Here is an 18,007-nt window from a genome sequence, read left to right as displayed (position 1 = left end):
TCATCACCGACAAACAGCTGCTTACACATGAAGGTATTTATTTGCAAAGAACACTTTATAGATTACATTCCAATGTGATAGCAAACTATGGCGGTTGCAACCAGTAATCATTAACACTGCCAAGAACACAATAAAAAATAAAATAATAAAATAATACAATAGGGGATGGAGGGGAATGTAGGAACTTGTGACTTCATTCATAAACAAAGAACATCATTCAGAAACTGTTCGAGAATTCCACTATCTCTGAAAGAAATACATCAAAGACCTTTAAGCCACAGTGTGTATCACATGTGTCTGAGGGATGTTTTAGACGCTTAGTATTCCAAGACAACATATTGTTGCCATTGTTTAAACAAACGGACCGAACCACAATGGTCTGAAGGCTGTAACTTCCACCTAAAGCCACAGTTTGCCACTGTCCGGCGGCACTGTCCCCCGCGGGTCAGCGAAGCGAAGCGAAGCGCCCCCTCACGGGTGTGGTGTGGTGTGGCTTCAGGGTTGGCGGGAGCTGAGGGGCGGTCTGACTGACCAGGTCCCGCCATCGGCAGCGCCTCGGGAACACCCCCAGTGCCGGGAAACAGGAGACCGGGGCCTCACTGCCCGGTATTCGCAGGTGAATGAATCAGCTTCCGCTGAGGGGGCGGTGCGGTGCGGCTGTGGGGTGTGTTGTCTGAAGTTGGGAGGAGATCACTGTGGTTCAGCCACACCTGTCACTGCCTCCACCAGTGAGTCACACACACACACACACACACGGGGAGAGGGCACTGTGTGGAGTGAGTGAAAGGGAGGAATACAGAGAGAGAGAGAGATCCACTCACTCACTCACTCACTCACAGAGGTGTATCTCTGTATAGGGACTATGGCTCTGTCACAGGTGCAGTGTTTGGAGGAGAGTAACGTGAACCACAGGACTAACGAGTCTCGGCCGGAGTTCTACTACAGTGAGGCCCAGAGACTGGCGGTGGAGACTCTGGTGACCCGCGGGAGAGAGGCGTTCGATGAAACCATCAGGAACGAGAACCTGAGGGCGTTCCTCTCGGAGTTGGAGGTGCGGCGGCTGCTGTCCTCGGCCCGAGAGTACCTCCCGGAGCCCGAGCCCGAGCCCGAGCCGGACCCCGGGGCCGGGGAGCCCGGGGAGCCCGGGGAGCCCGGGGAGCCCGGGGCCGGGGGTCCCGGGGAGCCGCCGCTGTCACAGCTGTACTGGCCCGACCACTCTGATGTGGAGCGGCCGGGGCTGGACCTGGGGTGGCCCGACAGCTCCTCGTACCGCGGGGTGACCCGGGCCACCGTGTACACACAGCCGCCGGTGGACGGGACAACTCACATCAAGGAGGTGGTGCGGAGGATGATCGCGGGGGCACAGAAGGTCAGGACACAGCGCAGCACTGAGGGATCCGCCATAACACACACAGCACTCCGGCACCGGGCACTGCGCCTCGTCACGGCTTCCAGACGTCTCAAAGCGCTTCACAGAATATACTGTAAAGTGAATTGACTGTGTATTTGTGGGCGAAACGCGGAGCCAATTGCGCACAGCAGCGTCTGTCCCGCGCACTGCAGCGTCTGTCCCGCGCACTGCAGCGTCTGTCCCGCGCACTGCAGCGTCTGTCCCGCGCACTGCAGCGTCTGTCCCGCGCACTGCAGCGTCTGTCCCGCACACTGCAGCGTCTGTCCCGCACACTGCAGCGTCTGTCCCGCACACTGCAGCGTCTGTCCCGCACACTGCAGCGTCTGTCCCGCACACTGCAGCGTCTGTCCCGCACACTGCAGCGTCTGTCCCGCACACTGCAGCGTCTGTCCCGCACACTGCAGTGTCTGTCCCGCACACAGCCGTGGGTTGAAATGACCAATTCTGTTTTGGAGGGATTGTTATTGGGCTGTGTGTGGAGTAAGAAAACTTGCCCAAGGTGTGGCCCTGACCTGCCGGGAGTCAAACCCAGATCTCTCGCTCGCGAGGAGAGTCTCTAACACTGAGCTACAGGACTCCACAGTTGTTGCTAACAGTGCAAACAGGGACTGCATCAAGGATCAGTTGCAACGCTGGACTTTATTAGTTTGCAGGGTTGCAATATGACTCGGCTCTGTATTATTTCAATGCTTATTCTTCCATTGTTAGAACAATAGAATTCTACCAACACAGCAAGAAGCCAAGGAATTAGGAATGAGTATCTGCGTTCGCTCCTCCAATGAAACCATCTACCCTATTACCAATTTTCTTTCCACATACCCTCGTAAAACCCATCCTCCACAGGTGCCTATTCCAATTAAATGCCCCCAATCGACTCTACTTCACCTGGTAAACAATTCTTTATTCTGACAATAACAATAACAACAACAACTTGGATGTATATAGCGCCCTCCACGCCAGACGGCGTCTCAGAGCGCTTCACAGTAACGAATCCTGGGGCCGAGCCAGGGGGAGGGGGAGGAAGGTGACCAAACGCAATACCCATGTGAGCCAATCGGCCCCCTCCTCGCCGAGCTCCCCTTCTACAGTGGATTGAGTTCAAGATTTTCGTCCTCACTTTTAAATCCCTCCGTAATCTTGGCCCACCCTACTTCTGCGACATCCTCAAATCCTACAGACCCAGGCACTCCCCTCCACATATCTGTTCCACACCCACCATTAGTGGTTGGGCATTCAGCCTATCCTCCCCACCCTGTAAAAATCCCTCCTGGAGTCCTTTCATCTCACCCCTTCCCTCGCCTCCTTCATGGTCCACCTTGAGACCTTCCTCTTTAACTGCACAGTCGGACATTTTTTTTACAACCGGAGGTGATAGTTACAACACTGTTGTGAAACTATCACACGAGGCTCTATGCACCTTCCAACCTACAGAAATTACAATTGGGCAATTTGAACATTTCTCAACTGGGCATTTAACGTATAGATTTCAGGCTGATCAAGCTAAATAGTCATATGACTGTGAGTGTCTCAATCAGCTAATCTGAGACCCCAGCTCAGACTCTTTCACATGGTTGTTGAGAAGAATATAAACCTATCTGTCAGAGGCAGGTAACTTTCCCCAGCTCTGTGTGTGGCAGAGAGACTTTATAAAATTTTGTATTAATCAGCATTCCTATTCATACAGTGACTGCACTATTCAACCCACAATTTGCCTATAAAATACAGTCGCAGCACTTTAGAATAATTCCTTGGAAACGCCCTCTTATGTGAAAGGCGCTATATATCAAACGCACGAATAATCATTATTAACTCATTAAGTGTAAGTGTTAGCAGCCTGGCTCATTTGGCAGCATACCAAAGAAGTTATTTTGAACTACTGCACACGCAGTGCAAATAACTTATGATTTAATAATCCTTTGCTTCAATGCTTACATTTTACAAGCTATGATGGGCTGTCGGTGCACATGGATACAACATTTTCATTACTGTCCACAGGTAATCGCTGTTGTCATGGACTTATTTACAGACATTGATATCTTCAAAGACATACTAGATGCCAGCTTTAAAAGGAAAGTTCCTGCCTACATTATCCATGATCAAACCAACATCAAGTACTTCTTCAAGATGTGCGAGAGCTCAGGAATGCACATGGGGATGCTCAAAGTAAGTGGACAAAAATGGTCGAAGGAACCTGGCACTAAAAGTGCAAGTTACTTATATCATCTGCCTGGATTTCAAGCCATTTCATTTTCCATTCTAAGCTTGTTGAGTATTTAAACACTTCTAGACACTACTCCACGTGAAGAGCATTATATAAATGCAAGTTATTGTTCTTATAGGAATTTAATGAAAAGTTTTAAACACTGGTAGAGCTAACCAATGCAACGATTGCGCAATGCGTGACAATTACATGAAAACTGTTCGTTGATATAATTGTTGATAATATTAATATTCATTAAACCGATAACAGCTTTTAAAAACATTCGCTTTGCGCCCACGTTTGGAGCCATAAAATGTTGGACAAAGGTTGTTTTGTGAAATTCCTTAACAATAAAGACATTAGTTGAGAGTTCAATTGGCACATTCCTGTGCAGGAAAGCACAATTAGCGTCTATGCTAAATTTAGAAATGACAGAATTTTTAGAATTGCCAAATTACATTCATTTGGAAGTGAAATGACTGCAGGAACCAACATGCAGTTAGCACTCTGAGACATTACCCCGCTTATAGGACACTGTATAACTGCAAGTTGTTTTGTTGTAATTCCTTATTAAGAATCTCTTTTCCTGCAGCCTTGGATGAAAATAGAAGGTGTTGGCATTGTGAATACAGTAATTGTTCGTTCTAAGTGAATTAAAAAAGGCAGAAATCATGCGATTATCTAGTACAGGAAAATTAATACAAACAGTAGTACGGTCCCTTTACATCCACCTGAGTCAACAACTCTAATAACCAGCCTGTTCTACTTCCCTGACTCATGATCAGTGCGGCCATAAGTCAGGTAATACGATAGCAGGGCCTGCTGATGCCCATTTCAGCTGTACTATTGCCACTGGCCTGAATATGGTACTAATAACTCGCAGTCCTGTTCTGTGAAAACATCAACTAATCCCTGTTTCCATATACACTGCACATAGTACGTAACACTGTTTCCATGTATACTTCACCAAGATGTCACCCTGGCTTAATTGGCAGACTATTGGCAGATAATCCAGAACTCTGCAGCCCATGTCATCTCCCTCACCAAACTCTGTGACCCCATCTCCCCCATTGGTTCCCTATCCTTCAGAGGATCCAGTTCCAAATCCTGGTCCTCGCCTACAAAGCTCTCCATGGCCTCACCCCACCCTACTTCTGCGACCTCCTAACCCCCTACCAACCCGCCCGTTCCCTCCGTCAGCCGGCTCTGGCTGCTCCACTTCCCCCGACCCACCTGCCCCACCATTGGCGGGAGAGCCTTCAGCCACTCTATAATAATAATAATTATAACTATTAATTAATAATAATAATAACTGCCCCCAACCTCTGGAATTCTATCCCCCAGTCACTCCGCCTCGCCCCCTCCTTAGCCTCCTTCAAGTCCCGCCTCAAAACCTTCCTCTTTGACCATTCCACTGGTCACCCCACTTCCTCTCCTCTCCCTTCTCCCCTCCTGACCTCTGCTCGGGTCTGAAATGCTGTCACTGTCCAGCGCCTTGGGATATCCTCCCGATGTGAAAGATGTTATACAAATATAATCTTGTTGTTATATTGTGGATTCAAGTCTGAGCTCATAGTCTAAGATGATACTCTAATGCAGTGTTGGGGGACCGCTGCAATATTGTAGGTGCCGTCCTTCAGATGAATTGTTAAACTGAGTTGTTGTTGTTGTAAGCACAGTTGAAGAGGAAGGTCTTCAGGGGTGATCTGAAAAATGGGAAAGAGGAACAAGGCGGAGGGATTGACGGAGAGTGATCTAAAATTTGGGGACCTAGGCACGGTTACTGATGGTGGAGTGAAGAGGACGAAGGACAAGCAGGAGGCTGGAACCAGCCAAGTGGTGTCTTGCTTGTCCCTTGGTTTTTATAACACCATATCAGCCTGTCCGCTCCCTAGCTCGGTGGACACCGGCCTGTTTCCCGCCCCACCATCTGCAGTCAGGCATTCAGCATCTCTGCCCCCCACACTCTGGAACTCTATTCCACAATTACTTCATCTCACCCCTTCTCTTGCCTCCTTCAAGTCCTGTCTGAACACCTTCCTCTTCGATCGTTCCATCGACCACCCTCCCACCCCCACTGCCCTCCTCCCCTTGTGACTTCACTTTCTAGCTTGGGTCCAAAACGCGATTGTCCAGTGCCCTGGGATGCCTTTCCAACGTGAAGGGCCCTATACAAATGTAATTTGTTATTTTTAAACTGCTCCCTCCCCCCCCCCCCCAGCTTAGATGCCCAGCCAGCTGTGTCAAGGCACTTTGTCCTCTAGACATGAAAGACCAGTCTAAATGTATTTTGTTTTATACTGCATAAGCAGCTCTCAATCTCTCATCTAAAAATGTTCTACAGAAAAAGATTGGTATCTCGTGAGACTGGCCTATCCTCCTGTGATCAGTGGTTTTGCCTCAAATTGTTATGTCTGTTAATTCCAAGGAATAACAATCGCAGTATTATATCTGCAGTGACCGAACTTGACAAATTTAACAAGAATGTCAAGTTTGGGAATTTCCAAAAGAATCATATTGCAGTGTTAATAATAATGATCCTCATATTCATTATCGAGGGAAAAATTTACCATATTGTTCGCTTCTATTCAATAATTTCTCAACATGAGGAGTCCTGTAGCGTAGTGGTTAGCGCGCTCGCCTCGCAAGTGAGAGGACCCGAGTTCGATTCCCGTGCGGGAAGTTTAACTCCACACCCCTCTGTTTCCCCTACAGTAAGTAACTTGTTTGTTAATCGATTGGTGGATTGCTTTCTGGGGGTAATAATGCTTCCAAAAAATATATAATAAAAATATCATCACTCAATCCACGACTGTTTGTGGGACACTGCTGTGGTTAATTGGCTGCTGTGGTTTGCCCACAAAATACCCAGTCAATCCACTTTACGTCTCCCGCTTTGAGACGTCTCGAAGACGTGATAAGGTGCTATATCAAATGCAATGATTATTATTATTAACATCTCATGATGGTTGACTTGAAACGGACTCTCACTTGTAACCACAGCAGTTGTGTGTGAGCGCTCCAAACCCTACTTCTGACGGGAAAGAAGTTGCATAATTGTGAATTGTTGTTGCGCCAAATAAAGGGGCACCAGTTCAAACCCTTCTGCAGTTTCGAAACATTTACCGCCATCCAGTTTTCTGACGAGCACAGCAGTTTCAGCATTACCCATTACCTCACCTAGTTTGCAGATATGTAGGTAGGAGCATTGGTTTCCTTCCCTAGCCTCCAGCAACACAGGCTGTGCAGGCTTGTCACGCTCAGGTTTGATTGCCCTGATTGCTATCAATTCAATCAATCACCAGTGAGAGAAAAATGCATTTGTTTGAACTGATGACTCCTGCTTTTTTTTCCCCAATGCCAGTAACTGGTGAATAGATAAAGTTCATTTGGAATAGACATCAAACCATAGCTTAATATTCTTAGAAAACTATGGTTTATCATTATTCCTCCAATATCAATACATAATAGGAATAATGATCCATGCATTTGATAGAGTGTCTTTCACATACAGATGGCATCTCAAAACAGGAGTTATTGTAAAGTGCAGCGATTTATGTATTTTGCACATGAACACAGCAATCAATTTGCACACAGCTATGTCCCAATTTGATAATGATATATCTTGGTGAATGTGTTTGTCAACCGTTTTCATTTGCATACACAGAAATAATGAAGTGACTTAGTCTGGTCTGTCATTGTGTTATCAACACCTGAGATGTTTGTGGAGCAAAGATGGTTGCCCTAATTCCTCACTCTCACACACGTTATCATAAAGAGGATCACGGATAATGATCGAGTTTCCCCACATTGAATTCTGGAATCTCTGGTCATTCTCCCATTGTCCACAATCTTTCTAACCTATTTGCCTCTGTTTCCCCCACTGCCTTCTCACTCATTTTGAAAGTCTTCAATCACTTTTTTTTAATATATTGCAATTTGTGGAAGCCAAGGATTCACCATCTTCCTTTCTTTTTCTCTCTGTACACATTCTCACTGAGCAAAATACACAGTTAATCCACTTTACAATCTGTGAAGCTCTTTGAGACATCTCAACAACAGGATAAGGCGCTATATCAAATGCAAGGATTATTATTATCATATTATAAATGGCTCTTCCCACTCTCCCTCACCCCCCACCCCAGTTTCCATCTTAATTGCTCAAGCAGTGTGATGTTACTGACCATGATTCGCAAAACATTCAATGAGCTACTCAATCGGCTAAAAATTTGAGGCGTAAATCTCTCTGCAATCAATTTGATTGCTTCTCGGTTGTTCACATAGCGAGAATGGCATATGTGTTGTGCTGCAAGGGAAAATAGGTCTTGCATGACATGCCCCTGCCACACCCTGGACAAAAGCCACATGCAATATTTTCACAAAAGCTTCTTCTCAGTAATTTGACTCAACATTCCCTTTAGATTGTTATGCCATTTCAAAGCCTTGCCTAGTTGGCATTCTAGTAATAGATTTTGCAACCACCTCTGCTTTTTCTGCAAAACCTCTACTTGTTAAAATGCCTTGCCATCCAATTCCGCTTAAGCTTTACTCACAACAGGAAGCTTTTCTGTAGTGAAGGCTAAACACATTCGTCCTCCCAATGTGAAAGGTGCTTTACAATGTAATTTTGTTGTTGTTGTAAACAATAAGGGTCGTCATGAATGTTTAACTACACCTCCAGTAACACAGCTGAATTGCACCTTTGAATAATATCTTGTCCTTTACAATCATTTACATATGTTATCAGCAAAGAAGCAATTTGACAACTTTAGAGTCACAGAGCAAATGACTGAAAGATAATCTGAAGATAATTTCTCATTCCAGTACTGGAGGTGGAAATACAAGAAATATTATGCAAATAGTGTTTTTGGTACTCTTAAAAAAATATATGGGTTATTCCCCCCCCCCCCCACGTATTTTGATATTTTTATTCAGAATGATAAGGACAAAAAGCTTCAATATAAATCAGGAGCACTTTTTTTTGCAGTATCTACAAATCTCTTCTATTGAGGGGAATGAATTCAACACCCGTTCAGCTAAAACGGTCATAGGGAGGCAAATGCAAAAGTTTATGCTGATTGATGGAGACAGGGCAGTGTCCGGATCATACAGGTAAGACAATTAACCGTCACAAGGTGAACTTTTTATCAACACAGTCTACCTAAATTCCACCCAAATATGGATTTATTTTACTTTATTAGGATTTGAGACAGTCCAGAATTTGGAAAATTCTTAAACACAGTCTAAATTTTGAAGCCAATTTTCTGTAAATAATAATTATTACGCATTATTTCAAGAACTACAGAAAGTCAACATCAAAGCTCAGAGTGCTTAACAATGGCAAAGTTCGAGGCTGAGCTGTGGGGGGGGGGGAAGGTGACCATCAGCGTGGTCGGAGAAGAAGGTCTTCAGGCGCGGCCTGAAGATGGGGAAGGAGGGGCCGAGGCAAAGGGGTTGAGGGAGGGAGTTCCAAACTTTCGGGGCGTAGTGGCTGAAGGAACGGCAGCCGATGGTGGAGCGGAGGATTCGGGGGATGAGGAGGAGGCCAGAGCCAGTAGAGCGGAGGCAGCGGGTACTCCTGTGGGGAGACAGGAGGTTAGAGAGATGGGGCGGGTTGGCAAGGAATGGAGGGATTTAAACATTAGAGTGAGGATCTTGAAATCAATCCGCTTTGTGACAGGGGTCAGTGGAGTTTGGCAAGGACTGGAGTAATCAGGGTACAAAGTTTGGTCCGGGTGAGAATGGGGACAGCGGAGTTTTGAATGAGCTGAATTTTGGGAACAGTGGAGGAGGGGAGACCAGCGAGGAGGGCGTTAGAGTCGTCCATCTGAGAGGTGACAAAGGCACGGACAAGGGTTTTGGCAGCTTTTGAGGTGAGGTACTGTCGGACACAGGCAATGTGGCGGAGGTGGAAGAAAGTGGTGCTGGTCAGGGACTGGATGTGGGGGAGGAAGGATAACTGGGTATTGAACCTGACACCTAAGTTGTGCACTGGTTCGGAGAGTTTTATGGACAGCTTGGGTAGGTTGAGGAGGTCAGAACCGTGGGAGAGAAGACGTCGGCAGGAGCCAAAGAGTATGGCTTCCGTCTTGTTGACGTTTAACTGCAGGAAATTTGTACTCATCCACCTCTTGATGTCCGACAGACACGCTGACAGCGCATAAGGGGTCTGGGGGTCACAGCTGGAGGTGGAAAAGTAGAGTTGATTGTCATCTGCATACATGGCATCATTGTATGTGGATGACATCACTGAGAGGGAGCATATAGATAAGGAAGGGGGCCAAGGATAGATCCTTGGGGTATCCCGCAGGTGACTGGGTGGAAGCGAGAAGAAAAGCCATTTGCAGAAATGTGGTGCTGGCTAGCAAGGTAGGAAGCGAGAGCGGTCCCATTGAGGTGAATAGAGGACAGGCGGTGGAGGAGGATGGCGTGATCGACTGTGTCGAACGCGGCGGAGAGGTCCAGGAGGTCAAGGAGGCAGAGGGAGCCCTGGTCACAGATAGAGAGGATGTACTGTGGGCAGGTCAGAAACCGGACTGTGGTGTGGAGGGAGAGGGGTGCGTGAAGTTGGTTGGCAACAAAGTGTTCCAGAGCTTTGGCAAGGAAGGGCAGGTTTGAGATAGGGGGGTAGTGGCCAAAGTTGGTGGGATCGAGGGTAGGTTTTTTAAGGAGTGGGGTGATGACCGCGGTTTTGAAGGGGAGTGGGACTGATCCTGGTGAACAGCATCTGCCAGTAGTGGGCAGGGGAGGGGGAGCTGGGTGATCAGCAGTTGGGTGGGGATGGGATCGAGGCAGCAGATGCTGGGAATCATTTTGGTTAACTGCAAGAGCAATACTTTGCAATTATATAGCACCTTTTGCATAGGATGTATGACGCATTAGGGAGCACCGACCAAAGGGTGAATTTCAGGGTGTTAATCAAGCTCGTTTATCAAGAGTCAATACAAAGGATGTGGACAGAAAATGATTTATGAACTTTCAATTTCTATTTAAGAGAAATCTAAGTGCAGTGACTCACATCACAATGCAATAAGATAACAACAAACTAACTAAATAACTGCGGGATGACTTCAGAATCTTGTCACAAGCATGCTTGTGACATGTTTAAATAGAACGTGTGAGATGAGACCTCTTGAAGGTTTGCAAGCCAGAATGATGGGATTGTGGAAGTCAGCCTTAATAAAATAATAATAATCCTTGCATTTGATATAGCGCTTTTCACGTCTTCTCGACGTCCCAAAGCGCTTCACAGAATATACTCTAAAGTGAATTGACTGTATATTTGTGGGCAAACGCGGCAGCCAATTGCGCACAGCAATGTCCCACAAACAGTCGTAGATTGAAAATGACCAATTTATTATTGTTTTTGTTTTGGAGGGATTATTATTAGGCTCTGTGTGGAGTAAGGAAACTTGCCCAAGGTTTCGCCCTCTGCCTGGAATTGAACTCAGGTCTCTCACTTGCAAAGCGAGTGCTCTAACCACTGAGCTACAGGACTCCACAATATGGTTGTTAACAGGGTTATGTTATTTGCTTTGGGTGGTGTTTGATAAAACACAGGTGTAGCCAACAGCAGCTCAGCTCCAAAGGAATAGTTCAATCATAATCTTAGCCAAACTGGTTTGTTCTCGCTCTGCAGGATCACATGCTTAATTGATGGCACTGTTGACAAGCAACAAAAGACTGCTCACGCAATCAATTCCATCTTTGGGGAGGGCAGCAGAAAGTGGTCTTAATACAATAATGCGGGCAATTGCAGTGGTGGATCTGGATCTAATTGTAGATCATAAGCTTTGGGTTGAACTTTTATGAGACGCACCAACATTTTCTAATTGCGAGCTTTTACTCTTATGCTCATCTAGTTTTACCTGGACTGGATCTCGGCTTGACCGCAACATCATCACTGTGCTTTCGGGTCAGGTGGTGGAAACGTTTGACAAAGAATTCAGGGAGCTGCTGCACTTCTCCAAAGTGGTCAACATGAGTCAATTGAACTTGGCTCCAGTGGAGCCTGAACCCAAGCCCGAACCCATCCAGGTACCGAGTCTCACACCAGAACAAAGTGCCGCCATAGCGAGGAAGCTTATCAACCCCAAGTACGCCCTGGTGCGGTTAAACATGGCCAACGGGGATTCTTCATCTTCTGATAAGAAGTCCGACTCCAACAAGGATAAGAATCAACAGTTGAACACAAGTAAGAAACAGACAGCTAGTGGATTACCAGAGATCCCATTCGAAGAGCCCACCATTGACCAAGCTCTTATGAACATGCCCAAAATAGACATGCTTGCCTACATGTTTAGTTTTGGGGTACAGCCTCAGGAGAACAGCGAGGATCAGAAGAGTTCAACAAACACCAAAGAAAGAGATTGTGGGCCTGTGCAAAGCAGTCAGGCACAAAAACAGGTAGAAGGAGAGGCAGATGTTCCCCGCAAAGCAACTGATAATGATACTCAGACTAAGAGAACTAACAAAAGAATGGAGAAGAATACTGGTGTCAATTTATTGACTGCACAAACATTAGAGACTCAAGAAACTAAGCATAAAGCAAATACAACAGATCATAAAGTTAAGTCAAAAATGAGAGGAATGAAAGGCTCTCTACAGCACAGAAACAAACTGAAGAGTAAAGTCTTGGACAATGACACAAGACCTGCGAAACAGACAGTGGTGTACTCATCTGCATGTAAAGAAAATGGAGAAGGGCGAGCGATTGAAACTTCGGAGGGGATAAAAGATGTAATTACTTCTACAACAGGCGAAGCAGAGGTGCCTGCAGAAAGCAACGAAACAGAAGGTGGTCAGGAGAATGGACCAGATGAAACTGAACTAGAGGAAGACTGTGTATCGAATCCTTCAACAAATTGCACTCCAGATTGGATATCAGACACCTCCCTGTCTTCTGAATCAGATGACTTCTACGAGTGTGATGATTTCAATGGCACAGTCAAAAAAGTTGCATCCGAGCATGATGGAGAACAGATAATTGGGGAGGTGAACCACTGCATCAGCCGCGGCACCTTTGAAAGCCCTTTGAACCACTCCAAGAATTTTTCCCATTCGATGAATGACATAAGAGACGGCTACAAGATAGTGTCCAAAAACGAGGCTGCCATCTTCTTACGTGAAGTAAAAGAACAGGCCAAGAAGAAGGCTCTTGATAATATGCGACACACTTTCCACCAACAACACCTTCAACGTTTTTGTGAAAAGTCAAAGGTAAGATTTTACTTATCAATTGTGTCAGATGCTGTAATCATTGTCAGACACTGGTGGACAGTGATATCAATGGCACGCCATGTGGTTTTAGCTGGTTAGACTCCAATAGTACCCCAACACACAATCTGGGGCCCCCAAGCCTTGGCTCTTGCCAAACTGCACCGAATACTTTCTAATATGCATCCATCTAGGGAGTGTGTGTGCATTCAATTCCATCAGTCTATCTCTGAAATGTCCACGTGTGGGTGGGTTAAATGGAATTCTCAGTTTGGTTTGGATACTCTTAAGCATGGTGATGGGTTTCCGCATGTATCAGACACCTGGCTGACCCCCAAAAAATCACACTTGTCAACTTGTATCTTTCTGAAACATTTACAGTATGATGTGGAAATGCAGAGATGTATCCAGTGACTAACTTATTATTTTAACAATTCAGCAGCTTACTCAAACTCAACTGTCTAAGTAATAATATCCTTGCATTTGATATAGTACCTTATCACATCTTCGAAACATCTTAAAACGCTTCACAGAATATACTGTGTATTTTGTGGGCAGCCAATTGCATACAGCTACATCCCACAAACAGTCGTAGATTGAATGACCAAATTACTTTTTTTAAAATTCTGAATGATGGGTCACTGGCTTGAGCAGAAACCATTATGTTGCAGCCATTATGTTGTGTTCTGCCTAGACAAACTCAAATGGGGGGGAGGAGGGGGACAGGTTTATACAAGTGTATATGTTAGCCACAGAATATTAATTATTACTATAAGGCAGGGATGGCCAACCTGTGGCCCTCAGGCTGAAGGGGCCCACAGGGCCATCAAGAAGCGAACATTCGCATGAGTCTAGGCATGTCCGTGTTTGATCATTGGTATGTTTTCAGTTTTTTCTTGATTGAATATTTCTTGATTTGTGGCATAAATCAAGAAATATTCAATCAAGAAAATGTATTTTCTTGACTGACCATAAAGGTTGGCCACCACTACGATAAGGCAAAAGACGTTTGGATTAAGTTCTGGAGAAAAGGAAGATGATGATAATAATAATCCTTGCAATTGATATAGCGCCTTATCACATCTTCGAGATGTCTCAAAGCGCTTCACAGAATATACTGTAAAGTGAATTTACATATTTTTGTGGGTGAAAAGCGGCAGCCAAATGCGCACAGCATTTCCCATAAAGTTTTCTTTTGTAATGTAGAACTTTCTGGAAATTAACTTTGTCTGTTTGGAGGGAGTGAGGGAGGGAGCAGTGGTTTTAAAAACATTTAGAAGACATTTGAAATGTGGACAGCAAAAAATAATAGCCAAATAGGGAGAGTGAGCAGGTTCAATTGCCAAGTCTGCTCTCCACAGTAGCACACAATCGTGAAAGCTTCTTTGCTTCTATCCAAGCCACCAATGGATTACATTTAAGAAAAACGACTCTTGAAAAATTCAAATCGAAGAAAGACTACAGCAATCATTCTTGCCATCACACCTCGTACTAAAGAGCCCAGTGCTGCGTACACAGCCGTTTGTCTCCAGATCATGTTCCTCAGAAAGCTTTTGGCATTCTCGTGATGACAAAGTAAATACAAAACTGTACTTTGTTTGCACAGAAGGTGGCTGATGCATTGCCTAAAGCAGGTTGAGTGGGACAGGGTTCCACTGTGAACATAGCAACCAATTCCTGAGTTAGCTAGCCATTTACAACAACAAATTTACATATAATGTAGCACCTATCACATTCGGAGGACATCTCAAGGTGCGATTTATATAAAATTAGAGGAATATGACGCAGAAGTGAGTGTCAATTACTCAACACAAGCCCCACACTTCCTATTCCCCTCTGGTATACTCTATGTCCTTTTCTCTCTCATGTATGCAGCAAGTTTTCCCTCAAATACATTGATACTTTTTACTTCAACCACAGCTTCTGACAGTTAGTTTCAGAAGTTCCTCTTAAACTCCCTATTAGACTATCTATTACTAGCCATGTGCATTTAGTACATTGTGTTAGGCAATGGTTTTGTTCCATCGAAGAAATTCTATTCAACAGTCAATGGGCTGATCAACTTCAACTTGTTACAGATTTTAAAAGAAATTTAATGAAAGAACATCACTGATTTTTATCAGTTTGAAATCTGTTTGAAACCCGAAAGCACTGTTGTCAAACGTGATATACTTCTCCACTGTTTAACATGCTACAGAGACTTTTTAAAAAAAAATTCCATTCAACCCTTGTTGTTGTTGTTCTTGTTGTTCAACCAAATTGTTCGCTGCTCCAGGGAAGGTTTAGGTAAAGTAGTGTCACAGAGGCTTGGACCACCACCATACGCTATAAACAGTGGAAGCTTAATTGATAAATGCTGAGTTACCTGGATACAGAGCACGGCTTATCATCCCAGGCATTACAATGAAAATCATCGGCAGCATTTTGAGGTAGCTCGCTAGGATGGAGCCTCCCTTTGCATGACTCAGATTCTTTGCAGACAGTGCCCGCTGCACAATGACCTGCAATATAAAAAGTGTGTATTTTTATACTGACTTATTTACAGGACAGAGAACGAATACAGTCCAGTGTAGTCAATGTAAATGAGGCCTGTTCTGGTGAAGGATGCAGAAATTTGCTGTTTTCCAGCCATCATTTCCTTTAATTTAATAAATTCTGTTCTAAGTTACCAACATTTGGAAGAGAGTTTGTTTTTAGTCAGCCAGGTGTCCGACACATGCACAAAGCCACCAGCATGTTTAGGATCGTCCAAAACAGATAGAAAGTTCCACATAGGCAATACCACCTACGTATGAAAATTTCCCTGCATGTAGAACAGAATGCGTATCATCCCATGACACTATTGGAAAAGAGAAAGGAGTTTCTCCCAGTGACCTGGCCAACAAATCCTCAAATAAAATTGGCCACTTACTCATTGGCTGTTTGTGGGACGCTGCTGTGCACAAATTGGCTGCTGCATTTCACCCACAAGTTACACAGTCAATCCACTTTACAGTATATCCTGTGAAGCGTTTTGAGACATCTCAATGAATTGATGAGGTGCTATATCAAATGCAAGAATTATTATTTTTATTATATTATAGGCTGGATTTCAACCTTGGTCCTCTTATGTTCACATTACCTGATCTATGCACCAGATCAGGTAATGTTCCAATGCTGACACAATGTCTACCCTGGACGCTAGTAAACCTCACTGAAGAATTTATTATTCTTAGCAAACAGACATAGCATGGGTTGGTTGGATGGAAAAAAGAAGCTGGGATGAAACATGGAGAATCCACACACATTTTTAACATTGAAACGTGGTTACTCCGTATTGTCATTCTGTTTACTGTGTTTGTTTGTTGAGCAGGTACAGTTGAAATCAAAACCTGTTGTGTGAACTGCCGATCATTTGCTTTCACATTAGTTACACAGTGACATTTGAACGAAGATACTGCCAAACCGTTCCACAGCCACTTGTTGAAACATGTTGTGTACATCTCAATTCAAGTCACTCACATACCTTTTTTCTCTCTCTCACAGAGGAATAATTTGTTCCCACTAACTTCAAAGCCACCAGCTGCCATGCTGAGGTCAAACATGAACGTTCGTAAGTTCCATGGATTAACAAGGAGCACCGATTTGGACAAAGGTAGAAAGGTGATCTCTAAATCATTTGGGCCTTCCAGCTGAAAGGTTTTACCACATGGTTCACAATTTCACCAAGATCAAGACCTTTTTAGGACATTAACCTCAACAGTAGGCACCACAGAGCTAACAACGCACAGTGGATCATCTCTATAGAAGGCTCCCCTTAGCACAACGAAGACTCTATTGGGCTCTCGTTCTCCAAGCTTTCAGCATCTCGTCATTTAAGGGTTAAGTTGCTGAGCCAAAGAGCTGCAATACTTTCAGTATCATTACAGAAGAAATGAACAAGCAACACTTGAAACACCAGCAAGTCTTGCAGTTAAACCTGTGGAGCCCCTGGTATTCGGGACTCTTAAGTATTTAATAAATGCTGCTTCTGTACTGTCCAAAAGGGGCAAAGCAATGTGATGGGAAATAAATTTACATTACCTGATCTGTGCACCAGTACCAGGTTGCCAAAATGGCTAATCCAAGAGTCATGCCAGTCCACGGAAGATCTCCTGTCACTGGATCTCTGAAGAGATGCATTGCATCAGCTCTGGGGAGGTGGCATGTTGTATTGGGAATAATCTTTGTCGGAATTGCATCTCGATATGCCCTTTCCAGGTTGTGGTATCCTCCGATCTTATTAAACGCTAGAGGAGCAACATAAAGCAATTGACTTTGTTAATGTAAATGTTAAAACCTCAGTACAGTACAGCTGCTATAATTATTTTTGGTTCGGGCTTTTTTTAATCTAAAGAGCGGACAACTGAGTCTATCAGGGTGTTGTTAGTATCTGGATCTTGTATTTGGTGATATTCCTTTGTAATGTGCAATAAATCTTGCATGTGAGGTGCCAGAATAACGTGGATACATGACTGTATTTGGAAATGCATCTCCACATTGTGATCTACACACAAGTTGGTTCCGTTCTCCCCGACAATGTTTGAGGCATCACTCACCTATAGTAAGCTTTATAAGCAGTATTGATTGGAAGCACACCAGGTTTGAACCCCAATCCGTGATCACAAGATTAGCTTGGATTAAGAAGGCCCATCTGATCTCATCCCCCACCAGAATACCCACCCCATCATCCCCCATCACACCATCAAGCCGTTTTTTAAATAAATCCAGCATGCTGGTCTCAATCACCCTTTCTGGCAACTTGGCACACTGTTCCAATCATTAATTGGATCTAGACTGGGGCATTAGTTTGGTGTTACAATAGACCTCAGCTTTCCAGGCTTCGGGGAGGTGGGAGGCGGGAACAGTCAAGGTTCCAGTTTCCGATCGGATTTGAGATCATATTTGCGTGAAGCACTGCAGAGCCAACAGTGTCTATGGAACAACTCAGCAAATAAATCAGGAAAGGAGGAAGGGAGAAAACGGACCAAGAGTAAGCCTCCGGGTCCTTCACATGTCTCACATTCTGGTTTCTAATCTCATCAAATTCTTGTCCCAAAAGAGATCTATTTAACCTTTGACATACAAATGCAAAATTGGCAAACATTTATAATTTATCTTTTTACTGCTACTGGGCTGGTTCCTTCACCTCAGACATCCCC

General features: G+C 44.6%; 2 protein-coding genes across 2 annotated transcripts in view; one reads left to right on the top strand and one right to left on the bottom strand.

Moving 5' to 3' along the window:
* The window catches only part of slc5a10 (solute carrier family 5 member 10), a 56,300-nt gene that overhangs the window by 19,345 nt on the left and 18,948 nt on the right, over positions 1-18,007 (bottom strand). Inside the window, 2 exon segments of the mRNA NM_001292667.1 lie at positions 15,193-15,328; positions 16,890-17,095. Coding sequence (NP_001279596.1) covers positions 15,193-15,328; positions 16,890-17,095 — 342 coding nt within the window.
* LOC103187099 (protein FAM83G) lies at positions 792-17,313 on the top strand. Its single transcript, XM_007906450.2, has 5 exons — positions 792-1,369; positions 3,407-3,574; positions 8,599-8,723; positions 11,474-12,830; positions 16,353-17,313. The coding sequence occupies exons 1-5, from the start codon at positions 863-865 to the stop codon at positions 16,500-16,502; spliced, it is 2,307 nt and encodes a 768-aa protein (XP_007904641.2). The 5' UTR covers positions 792-862; the 3' UTR covers positions 16,503-17,313.

Source organism: Callorhinchus milii, unplaced genomic scaffold (genome assembly GCF_018977255.1).
Source record: "Callorhinchus milii isolate IMCB2004 unplaced genomic scaffold, IMCB_Cmil_1.0 Scaffold16, whole genome shotgun sequence".
NCBI lineage: Eukaryota > Metazoa > Chordata > Chondrichthyes > Chimaeriformes > Callorhinchidae > Callorhinchus > Callorhinchus milii.
Note: the sequence above shows the minus strand (reverse complement) of the source record. Positions and strands in the feature narration are given on the sequence as shown.